Below are 19,657 nucleotides of genomic sequence, written 5' to 3'. Positions count from 1 at the left end.
AGCAAGGAATGGCCAGGGGTCAGGAGGGCCATGCCCCACTTTTGGACAGACCTACTCTAAAGTCACGCTACCAGTGTGCAAATCATAAAATCAACACTTTTGAGGAGATTGCAGCTATGCCTTAGTAACACAGCCCAGTCCAACCGGATAGACAGTGCCTCGTGACCTGAGAGCAAGCTCCCCCACCCCCCACTGTGTATGAGCCTTACCTTGGACTGCATGCTAAGGGAGCGGATGGAAGGGACGGCGAGGAGGCCGAAGCGCTCGTAGAGGTACTCGTTGGAGGAGCTTCCCTTCAGGAGGGCGAAAGGAATGAGGTAGAGCTCCCCCTCCAGAACCAGGATGAGCTGCCGGTGCCGACCTACCGGGCCGCTGGAGTGCATCAGGCCCTGCGGAGCAAGCATGGAGAGGCTGACATGGGCGGCCCAGCAGGCACCGAGACAACCTGAGCCACAGCCTGGGTGATATAAGATCGAGCAGGCGAGGCCTGTGGTTGTTGGGGGGCCATGGGGCAGGGGCCGGGTCACAGCCCTGCAGGAGCATCACCAAGAGGCATGCTTGCTCACGGACTGGCGAGGGCTGACCTGGCAGTGTCCATCTGCCTCACAGTCCTGACACAGAGGACAATTTCTGGAAGTTCACAGGAACCTGGAGTGGGTGGGAGACCAAGGTCACAGGCTGTGAGGGGGGTGGCCCACAAAGACAAAGGCAGACCCAGGTAGATCCAGATGTTCCTACAGGAGGCAGGAAATGAATGCAGAGGGCATTGTCCCACAAAGGGCTCTGGGAGTTTCAGTGTACCCCAAAGGACCAGTGCAGGGTCCTATACTGCACACCTGAGAATGGGTGGGAATAGCTCCTCTCAAAACAGGATGTTTTCCATTTCAGTGGACAAGAGGCTAGAAATTCAGAGTGAGTACGGGAGGTCTGGGGGCTGGCACGACAGCCCCTGGAGAAGGGGAGGGTCTGGGCTCTAGGACCTTTTGTGACTCCTCTGAGGAAAGAGTGGCCCCTTGGCTCTAGGCTTGGGAGGTGCTGTCCCCACTTGTTCCCTCTGGGGACGTGAGGGGACCCAAAGCACAGATGACTCCCATCCCTCTTGAAAGACTGGCATGAAGTCTCAAGGCAGGGTGCGCACAGGACCACAGCAGATACGGGCTAGGGCTGCGGGCATCTTGGTGAGAGCAGCAGGCAACGGTCCCGGAGCTGGGTCCCCACAGGCTGAGGTGAAGAGAGGAGCCTGCCGGAAGGTCCCAGGTCCACAGAGCCTGTGCAGCACCAGGTGCCATGGGTGGGGCTGGCCTGCCCCCCAACCCCATCTGCTGAGGAGTGGCTGACAAGTGGACACCCACTAGGGTGCCGCTGTGCCCGGGGACGCAAATGTGCTCACTTGACCTGTCTGATGTGCAGCCGTGGGCAGCTGGCTGAGGGTGGCAGGGCACTTGGCTAACCCAAAGTGACACATGCCTGGCGGGACGTTCAGTCTTTGTAAACGCCTATGTGTTTTTTTTTCTTTCCTTCTTTAAAAATAAAATTCTAGCTCCATCTAGCAAAAGCAGAAATAAAAATTATTAGGCCAATTTGTTGTTTGTTTGTTTGCTGTAAGAGCTACAGTATGGACCGGGCACATTAGCTCACACCTGTAATCCTAGCACTTTGGGAGCCCAAGGTCGGCATGTCACCTGAGGTCCGGAGGTCAGCATGGTGAAACCCCATCTCTACTAAAAATACAAAATTAGCCAGGTGTGGTGGCAAACACCTGTAGTCCCAGCTACTCAGAAGGCTGAGGCAAGAGAATCGCTTGAACCCAGGGGGCGAAGGTTGTAGTGAGCCGAGATTGCACCACTGTACTCCAGCCTTGGTGACAGAGGAAGACTCAAAAAAGAGCTACAGTATTTCCCAAGAGGAGGTAAACGAATCACTGTGCAACTGTGCAACCCAGGCAGGAAGAAGTGGGGGTGTGTCACAGTAACCCCAACACTGTCTGTGGATGAGTTCTAGGTTAGCATGGGGAGGAGAAAGAGCGAGCTGTAGGCACCTGGGCCCATGGCCTGCCATGGGCCACACCTGAAGCCCCTGGCTCCATAGGCAGAGGTGGCTCAGGGGGGCTGCTCTGGAGGGCAGTGCCACCATGCCATTGAAGTGTGCCAGTGAACCTTGAATGAGCTGTAGTGGCACGGTGGATGGTGCCCTAACCCTGGTGACCCCCTGCTGCTCAGTGAGAGCTGTGCTGCCTGAGAATGGGCAGTGTGAGCCTTCAGCCATGCGCAAAGCTGGACCCACCCTCCGCCGTTCCAGAGTCGCAGGGCTTTGTTGTGACAAGATGCCAGCCCCAGCCCTGTAGGTCCTTGCTGGCCTCCTGCCACCCAGGCCCAAACCACAGTAAGTTTCTGTCAGATGTCATCCCACAGGCTACTGCCTTCACCAGGAGACATGCCACTCAGACAAGTCCCTGGTCGTGACACCACCTAACTGCGTGACCCAGAGGGAAGCTGGGCAAGCTGAAAAACGGGGGAGAGAGGCTGTAATCCACGCAGAGTAAACATTCACTAGCAGCATGTCTTTGCAGAACTCTGCTAACTCTACCCACAAAACCTCACCTGCAGCACAAGCCTAATGATTGAGTGAATGCATGTCCTTGGAGGCAGCTTGTCTGTCTTCTCCAATACTCCACCAGGGTTGGGGGCATCTCCTGTGGCCCTATTGTCAGAAGTCTCCCAAGCTGGCCCTCGGCTTTCCCATCGGCCACTGAGTGGTGTCCCTCATGTGCCTACTGGGGACTGTAGGGAAGTCATTTAAATTTAGCACATGGTCCCTGCTTGGAAACTTATGATGTACTTAGAAAAATACAATGCACACAAGAGGCCACTGCTGAGTATCGTCTAATGTGACAGCCTCACGGCAGCATAAGATATCACCCCAGAATGGGGAGCGCCTACCTAGGCTGATGCTGGACCCACCCAGGAGGCTGCTCTGGTCTGTGAGGACTGGGGAAGGCCCAGCCTGTGCAGATGCTGTTGCCAGGTGAGCTGGGCACAAGGCTAGAGAGGGGCATGGGCGCCAGACTGTGGGGGTGCTGAAGATCAGGCAAGAAAGCGTGGTTCTTGTTGGCTGTCAGGACCCGCCACGCCTTCTCAAGCTGAGCCCTGCAAAGCATTGAGAGGTAGCCTGCCTGCGGGAGAGGGGGCTATGCCCTGGAGCAATTCAGACCAGGGCAATGCCCACCACGAGAGGAGACAAGGAGACTTGCTGGGACTTGGTGAGAGGGATCTTAGTGGGTGAGGAGAAATCTGAAGTCCAGGCTGGGAGGTGAACCTCATATCCCAATTTAGAGGTCTGAGTCCTCCCTGCATAGTGCCTGGGAGCTGGTAATGAGTTTGGCACATGCATACAAACCTGGGTGAAGGCCCCCATATGGGACCCCTGTCCAAACTGTGTGAAAGGAGGCAGGTGACAGCCGCAGCTGTTTTCTGAAATGTGTGGGCTTGTGGGGAGATGGGTAGAACGGCAGGCTGACAGCTCCTGTTAAAAGGCACAGGGAAACTGATTGGACATGCTAGAGACAATGCCCAGGAAAATTCTGAGTTCTGCCTCTGGTATATGCGTGCTGTTCTTGCACTGAAAGATTAGCTATAGTCCAATGTGCACTTGAAATGGGGAAAGAAAGCAACATCTCTATTCAGCTTACATATCATCAATTATACTGCAAAAGAGAGACGTTCAAGGAAACACTACTGGGCACCTGGGCCTGTCAGCTTCGGAAAGGGCATCTGCTGGTTTCTTAAGGTTTAGGGTTGAACAATAAAGTGGCTCACAGAGCAGCAACTACCAGCATCTCCAACAGATTCCATCAAAGACTCAGATGTTCTGACCTTTGCAGTTTCTAGTCATGGGACTTCTGAAAGCAGAAGATGATGGGGCAGGTGCACTAGAATCTGTCCCTTCCCAGGTGGTGCCCTTCGCTCTCACCAAGGGGCTGTGGCCCTGACTGTGGCAATGTGAGTTCAGGCAGCACATGCTGCTTGAGAACTTTTTCTGTGCCAGGCCTGGTGAGAGAAAAGGGGAGAGACACAGTGCCAGGAAGGCAGGCCAGCATGCGCAGCACTGTGGGGCTGCCCTGGGCGCGGTGATGGCGGGTACCGTAAAGGTGAAGTCTCTGCACAAGGTGAGGGCTGTTCCTCTGACAGGGTGGGCGGCGAGTGCACTGGGGGTGGCAGTTTACTGCCCCTCAGGTCCTGACGCCCCTGTCACTACCCACTCTGAGACAGGCTGCATCCTTCAGCTCTTTCTCCATGACGTGCAGGGTGCTGAGCTGTGTCAGTGGAGTGTGCTGAGGAGCATTGAGGAGGCAGCAGCTCTCCTGCCAGCCTGGGTGACTGGTGGGGGAGGACAACCAGAGGGGCCTGCCCAGCCACGGGCCCAGAACTCTGTCCCACTGCCACCTTGCAGTCTCGGCCTGGTGATAATCTTCCCACATCCCTCTCTACATGGAAACCAGAGTCCCCACACTCCCAAGGCCTCCTGCCTCTGCAGGTGCCTGGACCCCCTGGCACCCATCACTGCTGGAAGCTGATGGCTACTCTCCTGCCCACACTGGGGGCTACTGCTTGCCAGCAACTCCAGACTGGCTCCGGCCCAGCCAAATGGTGGGCACATCTCTGTGTCCTGTGGACTGAACCATACTTCCTCCCATGTTCATTCTTTACTGGGCACACTCCCTCAGCCCTAGAGAAAAACAACACAGCTTCCCTTTGTCTTAGAGTTGCTCACCTCTCATAGGTAATAGTTCTCTGTATGAAAGTCCCTAGTTAGCTTATGGCGTGGTTTCTGTCTCCAGATGGACCCAGAGGATGAAAAGCCGTGTCCAGTGGCCTGGGAAGGGAAGCTGCATGCTGGGGAAGGAACAAGGGGCCTGAGGGGAGGCCCCACCATGGAGTCTGGGTCAGCCTGCCAAGTCAGGGTGCTCCCAGCCCTGGAATTGCTAGATGGGGAGGCGAGGGGTGAGAAGCCAGTAGGGGTGGAAGTCGGGGCTCTGAGCACTCCACGAGACGCTAACCTCTCTGCACCTTGGTTTCCAAACCCACAGGACGGTGCTAGCATCCATTCCGCACAGGCCTATGAGGCCAAGGTAGCTGCACAGAGGATTGCTGAAGCATCTAGCCCCAGGCCTGGCACTGGCACACACTCCAGATGTATTGGGTAAATGTGAATTTACAACTGCCTACAGTGCAGGGAAGAAGGTGACACCGCCCCTATTATTTATACCACTATTTTCTCCTGGGCCACAATCATTTTTCCAGTATTACTCAGTCCCTTTCCCTCTGGTGTTTATACACATTCATGTGGTTAAAACACACAAATGGCTTCTCTGGAGAGTCCAGCTCCGAATTTTAACCAGAGACTAAGAGAGAGATGCCGCCACATGCCCTGCCTCCTCTTCACATCACCAGCAACATCATCCATACCTACTTGCTGAGCCACCACCAACCAGTTACCCCAAAGTCCAGCTTCCAAGCCTACATTTCTCCCAGGCAACCCCCATGGACCCCGAATGTGTGTTTGGGTGGTGAATTCTGATTTGATTGCCGTTTTGGTCAGCGGGGACCTTCCGTATATGCCCTGGTGAGCATAGGGCTTGAGCTCTTCAGAAAGCACTCATATCAAATGGTACACTGATTGTGTCCTAAGTTGGGGTTTAAGAAAGACATGATCTCTCTGACCGCCAAGGTCAGAGGATCAGCAGGCGACCTCCATGCTGCACCAGGGAGTTTCCTTTTCACTGGTGGACACAGCAGGCCTCTCGGGTTCACAGTACCTATCACAAGCGAGAGGAATGAAAGTCTCTGATCACCTTGGGGGAGGGAAAGAAAATGCCTGAGCCCATGAGCTTTCAGAATGATTAGGCTCGGGATGAACCAGACGGTACTGTCTGCCATAAGGGTTCCAGAGGCAAAGGGCTGCAGGGTATCCGGGTACTCCAAAACTGTGTATAGGGCTTCACATTTTTTCCTGACTCATATTTTCAATAGAATAAATTTCTCAAACAGAACCGTTTAAAGTAGAGGAACCCTTTCTATGATGCTTCTGGGAAATCCTGTCGTCATGGGTGGATACATAGTTTGGGCAAAGATCACACACCTGGAAATCACCCTCAACCGTGACTGCAGCCTACCAAGACTGCGGATACTGTATTCCAGCCAGAAATGGAAAAGTGAACACTCAACCCATCCAACCGCATCCTTTGGCCAAACAACAGCCCATTGGTTTGCCTGAAGAACAGAAGAAAGTATTGGAGAAACGTGACCTATGGCCAGCAAGAGCCAGAGGGGCCTGCCTGAAACCCAGGGTCCAACTTCAGCCAAATCAGCTCGAAGGGACTGTTCAATCCTCTGTGTAGTGGGGGTGGGGGATGGCTCTCTCTACCTTGGCTGACCTGATCCCTCCACCTCAGTGGCAGAAGACCTTGGCCTGCCTGGAACCTGCCAAGGTAAGGCTAAGATGGCTGCTTGTAGAACACCAGCTAGAATAGAGCCAGCACCCAGATGACACTCACCTAACAGCAGCCATCCAGGTGAGAAGGCCATTTACCATGTGAGAACTTGCCAGTTATCCTGGGTGCTGTCACCATTGGTTTTAGTCAGACAGACAGCTTGCCAGTAATTACCTCCATTTTTCCTCCTCCTAATCAGTTGTGAAAATGCTTGCTGTCCTTGGGTGATGTCTGTCCTCATTTGAATATCACTACAGATGTCTCAATCAGAAATCAATTAGACAGCCTGGTGGTGGGGCTGCCAGTCTCAAGGGCTTCATCCTCTACCCCAAACTGGAATCTAGGTCTGACTGTTTCTAAGTACAAAAATTCCCTGGCTATACCGAAGTCCCCCAATCTGTTTAGAAAACAGGCAGCCACATTCCCGTGGCATCTGTTCTAGGATAAGCCGACTGACTTTGCTACCTGATTTTACAAAACACAAGGGAGCCCTTTCCCCCAGGGCAGTGATTACAGTCATGACCCAACCCAGGCCAAGCCATCCTCCTGGCGGAGCCGGCGGCAGAGCTAGACTCCTGCTTTCACTCTTAGATGCGTCTTCTCAGTGAATTCCCTGAGCTCCAGTGCTTGGAGAGCAGTTCACCAGCCTAACAGACAGAAACAAGTTTTGAATAAGTTTCCAGGGTCTTAAACGGGTGACTCCACAGCTTCATGAATCACAAGCCGAGGTGAATGAGATGTACTTTTTCTGATCAAAGTCACTCGCTCTTGCTACCTGTCCTAGAACCTTGGTTTTTGAATTTAAATATAGGAAACAGAGAATTTAAATAAAGGGAAATAAAAATAAGGATGATAGAGATTTTATAACTAGAGCAAGTCCAAACTCAAAGGATCCAGAAAGATCGCCAAATCTGGGCCTTTGAAGAATAACTTGACCAGACGTAAAGTCGTCCTTAAACCTGGTTCCCTGATTAAAGCAGCTGCTGGCTCTGGAGAAAGGGCTCATCTGAAAACTAAGGGGTGATTTGGGATCTGAGCAGAAGAGCGGCTTTGCCTATAGCAGCCCTGCAGGGCCTTGCCACAAGTCTGCTGCTGAGCAGGGGACACTGGAGAGAACCCTGAGGCAGCCTTGTGCATTCGGGTGATGGGGACGGGACTGGTCCAGGATCAGTCCAGGGCAAGAAGAAGCGAAGTCCAGGTCAGAGACATGGGTTACCGTCCTTCACTCTAATCTGATTAAAAACTAACGCCAGAGACACAAACACGTCCAGGTGGTCCCTTTCACACTGCACACTTGCAACTTTTCTTTAGTGACATTTTCTCCTTTGGGGACCACACAGGATCTGACTTAATGTTTGATGATGGCTCATGTGCTCATGCAAGCAGGCCCTCCTCAAAGATAAGTGGACATGCTCGCCCCATCCTGACAGCAAAGGACAACATGGTTCCAGGAAAGAGCCACGACAGTGTTTCCCTTAAGCCAAATTAAATCACATACTGGTGTAAGGCCTATGGTAGCATATTATTCTGTTCCACTTTTCATTCTGTCTGACCTAGTCCCTGAGCAATAGGACTGCGGCTAAACAAAGGCAGTTGTTCAAATAATTACAGGCCCTATGTGAAGACGCTAATCGTTTTAGTCTTGAAGTGTCAGTGACTCACCATCTTGGACTTTTGGCTTTGATGTGTATTCTCGCTGAAAATGGGGAGAAGGGTCTGGCTCTGCCTGGCAGCTGACAGCGGCAGCTCCAGAGCTGGCTGGTGGTGTCATGTCGCCCTCTCGTGGCCTCCGGAGCAGCGTGGCATGCTTGCAGCCAGAGCGGGAGAACAATCCAGGCCTCCTCTCCCTCCAGCTGGGCAGCCCTGGTGAGGAGGGCTGGACCCTCCTGAGATGACAGGTCACTGAGGCTGACCTGCCACAATTCGGCATGGCCCACCGGCTTTGGGTGCTGGCCTCCATCCCCACCCTTAGTCCGTGAGTGACCAGACATGAGAACACAGGACCCTGGCCCAGATTTTCAGCTGTCTCCCCCCAGCTCAGGACAGTATGTGCCTGGCACAAGTCAGTAAATATCTGTTGAATGAATGGATAAAACTGGGGATGGAGAGGACTCCTAATTAGACTCCAACTTCTCAGTTAAGTGTTTTTACTGATACACAATGGATCATTTTAGTTAGCCAAGGAACAGTGCTTGCTCTCATGACTTACTTTAATACATTTAAAAAGGTTCCACTCTGTCTCATTTCAAGCAGCCAAACTCTTTCTCTGTGTTCACATACGTGAATCACAAGAGACTGTATTTATAGATATCAGGATCTAAGGATGTGCTTTCCAACTGCATGCCTCACCTCAAGATAAGACTGCAGCCCCGCGGGCTGGTTCGGGGACCCCACCACATTGTCCACACAACCAGCTCTGAAGGGCAGCAGAAGCAGAGGGTGCTGCTAGCAGCATTTCACTTTTTGAAATGCTGGTGACAGGGTTTTTCCTTTTCCTAGAGTATACAGGCATCATTCTGATCATTGTTCTAACTGGTTTGAGGCTTCAGTCCATACTCTCCTCCCTTGCTAGCACCCTACAGGAAAATTATGTTGTCCCGAAGCCAGCTACCACTAATCCCCACAGCATCTTTTTATTCTTTAAGTCACAGGGGAAAGTCCATGGGGAGAAAAACTCTAAACACATGGCACAGCTTTTAGACACCCAGAGGACCCCTCCAGGATGACCTGTGGCGCTGGGGAAGCACTGGGATAGCACTGGGATGGACCAAGGCAGGGCCGCCTCCTGCCCTCCATCTCTTCGTGGCCATCACCGAGCAGATTTCCACCTCAAGTATGAAGCCCCCACAAGAGTCACCACCTTCACCTGGCTCAGCGTGGACACCTTGGCCACTGAAACCATGCTCAGGGGAGGGGCCTGCAGGCATGTCGACTGGCCCACGCTCCCACCCTGAAATCACTGGCCAAGGCAGGGCGCTCACTAGATTCTAAGCTCCTTGAGAACAGGCCCAGCCCCTTCCTTCTGCTTCATCCTCTTAGGAAAGCCCTCTGGTTCAACCCAAGAGAGGCCATGAAAAGCCTATTGGCTGATTTCTAAGTTGGCTCTTCTGCTTTCTATGCCAAACTTGACTCAAAATGCAATGCAGCTTTGGACCCCATACCATTCCAGAAACTTTACTGACCACCAACGTGTACCAGGCCAGTGACAGCTGCTGGGGACAGAGAGGAGGGGGCAGTCCTTGTTTTCAGGGACTGTAGGGTGGGCAGCAAGCACAGAGCTAAGCCCTGAGTCCAACCAGGCACAGTCACCTCTCGGTATCCCTGGGGGATTATTCCAGGACACCCCTCAGATACCAAAGTCCTCAGATGCTTCAGTTTTAAGATGTTTGCATTAACCTTCACACACAAAGTCCTCAGATGCTTAAGTTTTAAGATGTTTGCATTAACCTTCGCACATCCTCCTGTACACTTTAGACCATCGGTAGATTATTTCGAATCTAGATTACTAACAGAATACCCACATATCACTTCACTCACATGGACTGTGTAGTGGTCGGCATGTAGCAAATTCAAGTTTTGCTTTTTGTAACTTTGGGGAATTAAAAAATATATATTTTCGCTGGGTGTGGTGGCTCACACCTGTAATCCCAACACCTTGGGAGGCCAAGGCAGATGGATCGCTTGAGCCCAGGAGTTTGAGACTAGCCTGGGCAACATGATGAAACCCTGTCCCTATACAAAATATAAAAATTAGCTGGGCATGGTGGTGCACACCCAGGTACTAAGGAGACTGAGGTAGGGGTACTGCTTGAGCCTGGGAGGTCGAGGCTGCAGTGAGCTATGATCTCTGCCACTGCATTCAAGTCTAGGGAACAAAGCAAGACTGTCTCAAAAATATATCAATCCATGGTTGAATCCATAGATGAGGAACCCATGGACATGGACGCCTGATTATCTCAGCTGCCAGGAAAACATCCAGGTATGCAAGGGGCCCAGTGGTGGGGAGGGGATGAAGGGCTCCAGGAAGGCAACGAGAAGAGGCAAGGAATGTTTCAAAGAAGAGGTGGGGCAGGAGAGATGAGAGGAGCCTGCCAGCCCCAGATGACCTGAGCCTCACGGGGGCAGAGGTGGCAGTCACAGCCAGTCTCCATCTTCACCCTCTGCACCCCTCCTGGTGCCCAAGCACCAATGCAACATTAATGGAACAAGTAAACTGGGGACCTGAATGCAAAAGGAGAAACGCAAAGAGAGACAGGCAAAGGCCTCAGAAGGTCAAGTGGGTAAGGAATGGAGAGTCCAAATACCCTTTAGAGGAGCGGGGATCCTGGGAAACGCAGACCTCGGGGCGAGCAGGAGGGAAGGCTGGTAGTAAGTCACTGAAATGGTTTGCATGACAGTCAATAGCAGTAAAGAAAACTTGAAAAAGCAAGGGTGCTAGGTTTATATTTCTTCCTCTGAGCTATGGCACATAAATCAGGGTAAGTGATTATGGTATCGGAGAAGCTTTAAGCTGGAGAATTCTCTGCAGTTTTGGTCATCTCGTTAAAAGGAAGGTGCAGGAGAGGGTCATAATCCTAAGAAGGGAAGGACAACTGAGCACGTGCAAGGACTGCAAGAATGTGCCTGCAAGGACGTGATCGGATCCGGGAGGCCCACGAGTGTAGGGAAGGCTTGGAGGGACAGTGGCAGTGGCCTGGCACTCGGAAGAGGAATCTGTGCACAGAAGCCACTGCTCGCCAGGCACACATTCACTGCTGCTGCAGCCTCAGGTGCTTTATGCCTTTTGGTTTTTGCTTTGAAACACAGTCCATTCTGTCACCGGGCTAGAGTGCAGTGGTACAATCATGGCTCATTGCAACCTCGATCTCCCAGGCTCAAGCGATCCTCCTGCCTCAGCCTCCCAAGTATCTGCAACACAGTTGTGCACCACCATACCTAGCTAATTTTGCATTTTTTGCAGAGACGAGGTCTCACTATGTTGCCCAGGCTGGTCTGGAACTCCTGGGCTCAAGTGACCTGCCTGTCTTGGCCTCCCAAAGTGCTGGAATTACAGGCAAGAGCCACTGTGCTTGGTCAGGTACTTCACACACTTGTCTAAGCTGCTCTAACCTGTTGCATTAGGTGTTATCATCCTCATTTTCTAATGAGTAAACAGATACTCCAGGAGAAGAAGCAGCTTTGCCAACATCACTCAGCCAGAAAAGGGCAGTGCCAGACACAAATCCAGCCCCTGCTGGCTCCCAAAGGCTCTGTGCTTCCGCCATACCCTGCCTCCCCAAGGCAGAGAACGTCCAGAGGGCACTGGCAGGCAGTGTGGCCTCCTGACAAATACTAGGCAAGACACATCCTTGGAAGGCCAGGTAGGGAAAGGTATAGGCATTTCCAGGGGACAAAGAAATCATTGTGCAGATGTGGTTTCCTGGGGATATACTTCATCTCTGTCATTTGGCTGGAGCAGAAGAGAGAGCTGCTGAGGGCCACTCCAACAGCTGTGGGACAAATCTCCCACCCAGCTGCGGATCGCTGGGACGAAGGGGCCATGCAGCCTGGCTAACAGCAGCCTGCTCACCTGCTGCAGCCTCCCTGGGCTTCCCTGACAGTCTACGAAAAGGCATCTGATGGGCTCACCATTGGGACTGCAAAGATCCTGAGCCCTCCGGCACTCTCGGCTCAGTCAGAAGGCTGTGTCTGAATTAAAAGTGATGTGCAAAGACCGGGGCAGGTGAACACACACCACAGAAAACCTGTCTGTGGCAGCTTATGCAAGGGTGTCTTTAACATTGGACTCTATGGTAGAATCAGTGATTCCCAACAATATCTGAGGCTGAGGGAAGGAGGCAGGTGGAAATTGATTCTCTGAGACCACCTCACCGGAAAGCACAGCCCTGGCTTGAAGTTGCTTAGACAAGATTCTAGAATGAGATGTAGGGAGGTGGGGAAGCATCATTCCCAGTAGGTTGTAGGCACAAGGCCTTTGGGAAAAAGCCCTCTGGGAAGGGCACAGCCAGGGCCACATCCCCGAGGCATCTGCTAGGTGGGAAAGGGCAGCCTCGGCCTCACATTGATGCACGGACCCTACTGACAAGTGCTTAGATGTGCACAGCCCTGCACCTCCCTGAGCTGCACGTCACTCTGTTAGACAGGCTGGGAAGGGGCCATCATTTCGATCTGTATGTGAGGTCACTGAGGCTGAACGCACCAGCTTGTAGGTAGCAGAACTAGGGCTTGAACCAAGATTTGCAACTTGAAGCTCAAGGCCTCATCCACTACCAATCAACCAACCCAGACTGAGCTCCTCCTTAGCTTTCAAACGCCCACTGAGAAGCTGGACAGAGAGGACTTGTGTTCTGAAAAGCCTTTGGTTGTTTCGGGAGCCCATTTTGGTGTCTAAGAGGGATAAATGTGGGCACTGACTGGTAACTGATGTGTTCTGACACAGAGGAGCCTCGTGCCCCCAGGAAGTGCTTACCCCTTCCATGGGCGCGATGAGCAGGTCATACAGGGCACGGAGCGGGGGCTTGGCGAACGAGCTCTGCCTCCTGGGAAGAGAGGAGGTCCCGTCCTGGGTCGGTGACACAGTGTTACTGAACAGGCTTGTCATGCTCTGGCAGCTCCTGGGGAAGGAAGGGCCGAGGGTCAATCAGGGCCACGCAGGCAGGTGAGGATCACCCCAACCCTCCCAGCCATGCCCCTGTATGGAAGGCGGGCCAAGGCTTCACAGCAGCACCTCTGCCAGCCTCCCTCCCAGCTCCGGCCCCTTCTCTTCCCTTTCAGGTAATTTTCACACTACAGTGAGCACTGTCAGAAACCGCAGGGTAAACCAGCTGCACACAACAGCTTACATTTCTATGGTGTTTTTTCTACATAGTCAAATGTCCCTAAGTGCTGTTCAAAGGATTTAATTACATCCTGTGTGGAGCAATTGTGTGCAGGCAAACGTGAGGACCATTAGAAATCAGGGATAGCCACCAAGCTGATGAGGACAGTGCCCTAATACCAATTAATTTACTATGTGGGGGCTGCAGACAGGACAAAGAACATGTCAGCCCCCTACCTTGGGCTCAGAGCAGCCGCTGGGCACCCACCTGAGCACCAGCACAGGCTCTGTGGCAAGGCAGTAGAAACCCCTGGTCCCATGGCCTTACTGGGAAGATGCTAGGAGCAGCTGACCAGACAGCAGCTGCAGAGTGGGTCAGTTTGGGTATGGCTGTGTAGTTCTGTTTCACTTTTCAATTTCTGTTCCAGTGTTTCCGGGTGTAGATTAATATGGAAACATTTTCAACCCCAAGGACCCCAAGTTTCATACTGCCAACATGGGATGAGAGCATTCACTGATTCATTCATTCATTCACTCATTCCTTTGGAAAAATTTCCCCAAGTGCTGGCTGTCTGCCAGGCACTGGCATAGTCTCTGGGAACCTACAGAGGACAAAATGCACTAGTGAGCAGAAGAGGAACAGGGAGGGGAAACAAATCCATTTCCAGTGCAGCAGCAAGGCCGCCCACGCTCATCCTCTCAGAACCTGCCCTGTGGCCTGGCCAGGGCGGCTGCACCACAGCCATCAGTGACATTCTCTGCCTATTGGACAATTTTTTTTTTTTGAGACAGACAAGGTGTCATCCTTCCTGTAGAAGACAGCTTAAAAAAAGAGAGGAGGGGAGAAGGTGGTGTTCCATGGCCCAGGCTGGAGTGCAGTGGTGCAAACACAGCTCCCTGCAGCCTCAACCTCCTGGGCACAAGTGCTCCTCCCACCTCAGCCTCCTGAGTAGGTGGGTCCACAGGTGTATACCATGACACCCAGCTAACTTGTACATTTTTCTTAGAAGAGATGAGGTCTCACTGTGTTACCCAGGCTTGTCTTGAACTCCTGGGCTCAAGCAATCCTCTCAAAGTGCTGGGATTACAGGTGTGAGACACCACACCTTACCACCAGTGATCTCTTCGCCTTGATTGAGACACTGTGCATGGTGTTGGAGTTTCTGCCACATATTCTAGGATCCTTATGGGGAAAGACCCTGCCTTAAACCAGATACAACTGCTGTCTAGTTGATAGCAACTAGATGGTTGCCTAAGAAAAATACAGAAGGCTGTTCCTCTCTGCTGGTCCAGGCCAGGAACGATGACATCAAAATAAATTATTTGAAAGATTCAGTGATGTGTTTTCCAGGTGAGGCTTCCACCCCCAGCTCTTTCCCACTCTTCCTGGCAATGCACCACTTGACCTAAATTCTAGGGCTGTGTCAAGCCAAGCTCTCAGCACCCTCAGCCTCCAGCCTGGTGCCTGCGAGAGGTGAACAGGGCAGCAGGACTTGGAGGGCTGGAGAGCCCACCCTCGTCTGCTCCCTGGCCTCGCTCACTCTGGAAATGTGTAATTACAAGTGACGAGGGCCGAAGCATGTCTTTGCCATCAGAGCCAGTGAAGCACAGATAACCCTGGAGTGACACTCGAAGGCTCACTTAATTCCACAGAATACACTGCAAAGAGCAATTCTCCCCTCAAGGAGAGATTTCCAAATTGCTCTCCTGAGGAGGCGCTTTGGCGTGACACACGGTGTCTGTCACGGCACTGTCTGTTACCACACACATGCATTCTCAGCAGACAGGGAGCACAGCCCGGAAGAGCCCAGGCTGCCATCCAGACAGCAGATGGGTGGCAGCAGGAGCACTAGGTGCCCTCTTCCTGTGTACCTCATGTTTCACAATCTAGATGATGGCCTGGACTGTGGGCGCATGTACCCCCAGCTTGAGGCGCCTGAGTCTGATCAGTCCAGCTGAGGGTGACTAGGAGGAATGCCATGACCCCAGACAATGTTGTGACCTGAGGTCCTCAAGATGACTGATGGGGACACTCCACAAACCTTCAAGGCCCTTCGGCTTTGAACTGAAAAGGCTCCTACTAGAGAAAGAGACGCCAGCTCTAGGGAGTTCTCAGGACAGCCCCAGCTGTCCAGGGAGATCCAGGAGATTAGCTGCTCCAAAGCATGGCTACTTACTCCAACATATCAGAACCAAACACCCGGCCCAGCTGACCCTCCCTGAGGAGCACAAGGTGTCAGGTTGGGCAGTCCCTGGAGGTCTGGGCAGGGCACCCCTACTGCCAATGCTGAACTGCACAAGGAGTGCCAGGGAAGAGCTGGAGTCTGATGCCAGCCAGCAATTCCAAAGAGGAAAATGTCTGGAGGGAAGTGGTGGACAGACCTGCTGAGCTCGAATCCCAGCCTTGGGCAAGTCATTTACCCCTGGGCACTGCTTCATGCCCTGCAATCAGGGGCAGCGTCCCCAAGGGGCAGGGAGTGTGGGCCTGGAGAGGATGGCTACCGCGCAAGCAGAGCCACCTAAGGCTTGGGCATGTGAGCTAGAGACAGGCCTGGGGCGGGAAGGCAGAGGCCAGGCTGCAGATTCCAGGGCCTAAGTGCTAACGGTGGTGGCGTGTTCTTAAGGAAAATGCCATGAGCGCCAGAGGCATTTAAGGGGCCCGGTGGCGCCAACCCATCCCACGTATGTCACTGCCCATGATGTGCCAGATACTGGGTGCCACCCAGGCCACGAGTCTTTGCCCTGGGTTCCAACAGTGGTGGGGCAGTGCCAGAGACAAGTCCCTGACTCTCACTGCTGGTCAAGCTGAGCTGAGGGAAGCCTTTTTGGGACAGCACCATTTGATCAAATGATCAGCACCATTTGATCTGGGCTATGAGGGTCGATTTGGAGGTTGCCTGCCTGGACAAAGTGGAGGTCATTCTGAACAGAGGAACCACATAGGGAAACAGAGACTGGGGTGATTAGGGCAGTGAGTGTGAGGAGTCATGCAGACAGAGGGCTGGGGACACAGGCTGAAGAAGAAAGTGGGCCAGATGGGCCTGGGCAGAGGCTCTGGAGTTATCTATAGGGAGAAGCAGTACCTCGTACCTCTTTAAACAACCAGGATTGCCTGATCAGGAAGTTCCTCTCCCTAGGCTACTAATTCTTTCCTAGGGGATGAGCATAAGAAGGCCAGCTGTGTCTATACTCCTCCCCTGAGAACATTCCCCTGCCCCCAGGGCTGGGTTTTGCAGAGTAGCCATGATCAGACCATATGCCACCCTCACCCTGGCTAACTTCAGTTGGGAAGCCAGTCAGATGCTTTGACCAGGGCTGGGAAACACACAGCCATTTAAGGCACCTGTCTGACCTGGGGATATTTCCTGGAAGACCCTCTCTGGGCATCTGGGTATGTTCCCAGGCAGTACAGATTCTTCAAGAACCAGATCCTATGCAACAAGATCATCTTGATGCCAAGAGCTGAAAAAAAAATAGAGGAACCAGATCCTAATGGGGTGGGCAGGGCACCTGAGCTACAGCAAAGGCTCTACCTCTGAGCCTCCGCTGAGCACCCCCTGCCTGGAACTGAACCTGATCCTGCTCTCTCCAGGCCACCAAGCCCACCTGTGCCCCAACAACACTTGCTGACCTCTGCCCCCTGGATGCCACATCAAGTGCTAGCTCTCAGCCTCCCACCTTGGCCCTTCCTGCAACCTGGCAGCTCGCAGACCAATTATCTCTGGAGCAGCAGTTCCTGGACACTGACCCTGGCCAGCCCAGTCTGGGTGGGCCCAGCAGGACCTGGCCACAGGGCCCCTCGCACTCAGGCAGGCGGTCCTTTAAGAATACCCCTCTGATCTGTGCTGGTACTCAGTGGGGGGCACCTGTCCCTAGAGATATCCTTTTCAAAATAAAAACAAAAGCCTAGAAATAGTCAGCTGGTAATTACAAAACAAACAAACAAAAAAACCAACCAGCCTGAAACCATGGTTTGAGGTCGAGGTAAGTCCATGAAGACTTTCTCCCTGAGCAGGAGGCATCTGTGGCTAGCCGTCGGGCCCCGTGGCAGCAGCCTTCGCAGGCCGGCGTCTGCTGGGCCCAGTGCTGCCTTTCCGCCCATGCCTATTCTTTAGTAGCTCTTCAGGCAGCAGTGACCTCTGGTTTCTCCAGGCTAATGGCCCTGGTCCACCTTGACAGCAGCCTCATGCAGCTGGTCCCCACTGGGGAACTGCCCTGGGAGTGATAGGCTCAGGGGCAGAGAATGGGAGTGTCGGGGTAGGGCGCAGGCAGGAAACCAGGCCAAGAGCGACTGATGGTCCCTTGAACCCTGGGAGCCCTCTGCCGGAGGTGTGCATGCGGGGAGGGTGTCGGGTTGGGACTCCGAGGACAGGATGTGGCAGGACACAGCCCCTCTCTGGTTGCATGGGCGGACCCGAGGTTTCCTTGCCTCTGCCATCATTAGTGCTGCTGCTGCCTTGTGCAGACTGCTGGGAGCTGGTGAGGGTGAGCTCCTTTCACATGCAGCTGCTGTTCTCACTACAACAGTTCAAGCAGCCCTGCAGCTATCTTACTGGGATACCTCTGCCTGGAGATCTGCATAAAGATATATTCCCAACAGCGCGAAACTGCAAAGCAGCCAGCTCCTTAGCCCCGAGCCTTGCTGTTCATAGATGGGAGTGGACCACCAGTTTGCCTAAACAGGTCACCAAAGAGCTGTGACTCTGGCAAGGCATGCCGCTTTGTACTTCCTTGCCGGTAAAATAAAGGGTTGGGCTAAAGTTCTTGTAGGCCTCTTCTAAGTTGTGCTTTTTTTTTTTTTTAATTGATGATCAATCCAACTGGAACTTCTAGTTTTAGAAAATGAAAAATCTCCTCTAACTAGGCAAGCCCTCCACCCCTCTACTGAGCCTCAGCCCCTCCTGTGTCTCCCCTGTGTGGGAACCAGGCATGGGACAGTTAGGATGCAGGCACAGCTTTCGGGCATTGCAATCTGCCCTGGAGAGTTGGCACTGCTGATACGTGTCCTTGTGGTGAAGTGCAGTTTTGGGCCTCAGAGTCACGGTGGCTGGCAGCGGGTGCCCTGGGCTATGAGCCCCAGGTGGCAGAAGGCTCACAGCGGCTGATGGCGTGCACTGGAGCGTGAGGGACGACCTGCTCTCTGCCGCCGTCCTTCCTGCAGTGTCACAACCCAGTGCTTCACGGCTTCATAGAACGGCCACCGAGGGCGCAGGGGCTCCTCAAGGCAGCCCCCTAGGGCACATACAGTATCACTCCGATCTCTATAGGCCTTTCACCCTAGCTGACTTAGGCCTCAGCTCTCTGGACTCCAGAGGACAGTGCTTTTTGCTTGCTAGAATGGGAGCACGGAAAGGGGTGGAAACATGCTTCCCACGTGGCAGGAGTGTGAGCTGCAGCAGGGTCTGTGCTGCCCATGTAGAAATGAAGGCAGCTCAGAGAGGGAGGGCACACATGTACCCCTCTGCCAGCACAGCCAGGCCTGCCATGGCAGCCTCACCAGCTCAGAGTCTGTGAGGTTACTCCTCCTTTTCAGATGAGGAACCAAGGACCAGCGAGAGAAAGAGACCTGCACAAAGCCACCAGGCTGGCGGGGGTCAGGACTCCCACCTGGCAGGGTAGGGGCTTTTGCTGTGCCCTCCCAGCCGCCGAGTCCCTAAAGGTGATATGACAGTGGGCGGCCCCTCCTGGGGGCTGCAGCTCTGGGTTTCACAGCTGCACCACCCCAGGGCTCCAGCAGGTGGCACTGGCTCACTTTTCTCACCGCCCGGCCCTTGGCTGCCGGGACCCAGCTGGGCTAATTGACAGCCGAGCTCTCAGCAGAGAATCTTCTCACCCCACACTGTCTTTATTAGTTCATTCTTTAGATGATATTTATTAACTACTTCGGGAACATTTTCATTGTCTGCACGGCACACAGTCTGTGTGGTGGCAGGAAAAAAGAGAGGGCCCAGCATGCATATAGAGAGAGGTGAGGCCACAGAGGGTCTGTGAGGAGCAGCCGAGGGGCAGAGGCATCAGGGGTATGGTCTTGTCTCTGGAATGGTGACACATGCCAGCTGGGCTGGGCTGCCCTCGCTGCTCATGAATCTCTCTTTCAGGGAGGATGAAGGGATCTATTCCTGAGGCAGGAGGAAGCCAGTGCACTGCTCGCACTCCTTTCGGCAGTCAGTGCTGTGACGGTGCCTTCGAGTGAGTGTGAGCCTGCCCAGGTGTGCAGCTGCTCCCCGGCTTCCCACCCACGCTCGGCTTAAAGAGGGAAGTTAATTCATAGTGCAGAGAGCAGCCTGGGCAAATCCCCCTCCCCCAACACACAAACACACACACACACACACACACACACACACACACAC

At 53.4% G+C, this 19,657-nt stretch overlaps 1 protein-coding gene across 1 annotated transcript in view; it reads right to left on the bottom strand.

The window, feature by feature from the left end:
- The window catches only part of TTC28 (tetratricopeptide repeat domain 28), a gene marked incomplete at its 5' end in the record, with an annotated part of 309,931 nt that overhangs the window by 19,919 nt on the left and 270,355 nt on the right, over nucleotides 1-19,657 (bottom strand). Inside the window, 2 exons of the mRNA XM_017498029.2 lie at nucleotides 210-389; nucleotides 12,960-13,104. Of these exons, the coding sequence (XP_017353518.2) occupies nucleotides 210-389; nucleotides 12,960-13,104 (325 nt within the window). The remainder of the gene's footprint in view (nucleotides 1-209; nucleotides 390-12,959; nucleotides 13,105-19,657) is intronic.

The sequence above is a fragment of the Cebus imitator genome, unplaced genomic scaffold (assembly GCF_001604975.1).
Source record: "Cebus imitator isolate Cc_AM_T3 unplaced genomic scaffold, Cebus_imitator-1.0 Scaffold237, whole genome shotgun sequence".
NCBI lineage: Eukaryota > Metazoa > Chordata > Mammalia > Primates > Cebidae > Cebus > Cebus imitator.
Note: the sequence above shows the minus strand (reverse complement) of the source record. Positions and strands in the feature narration are given on the sequence as shown.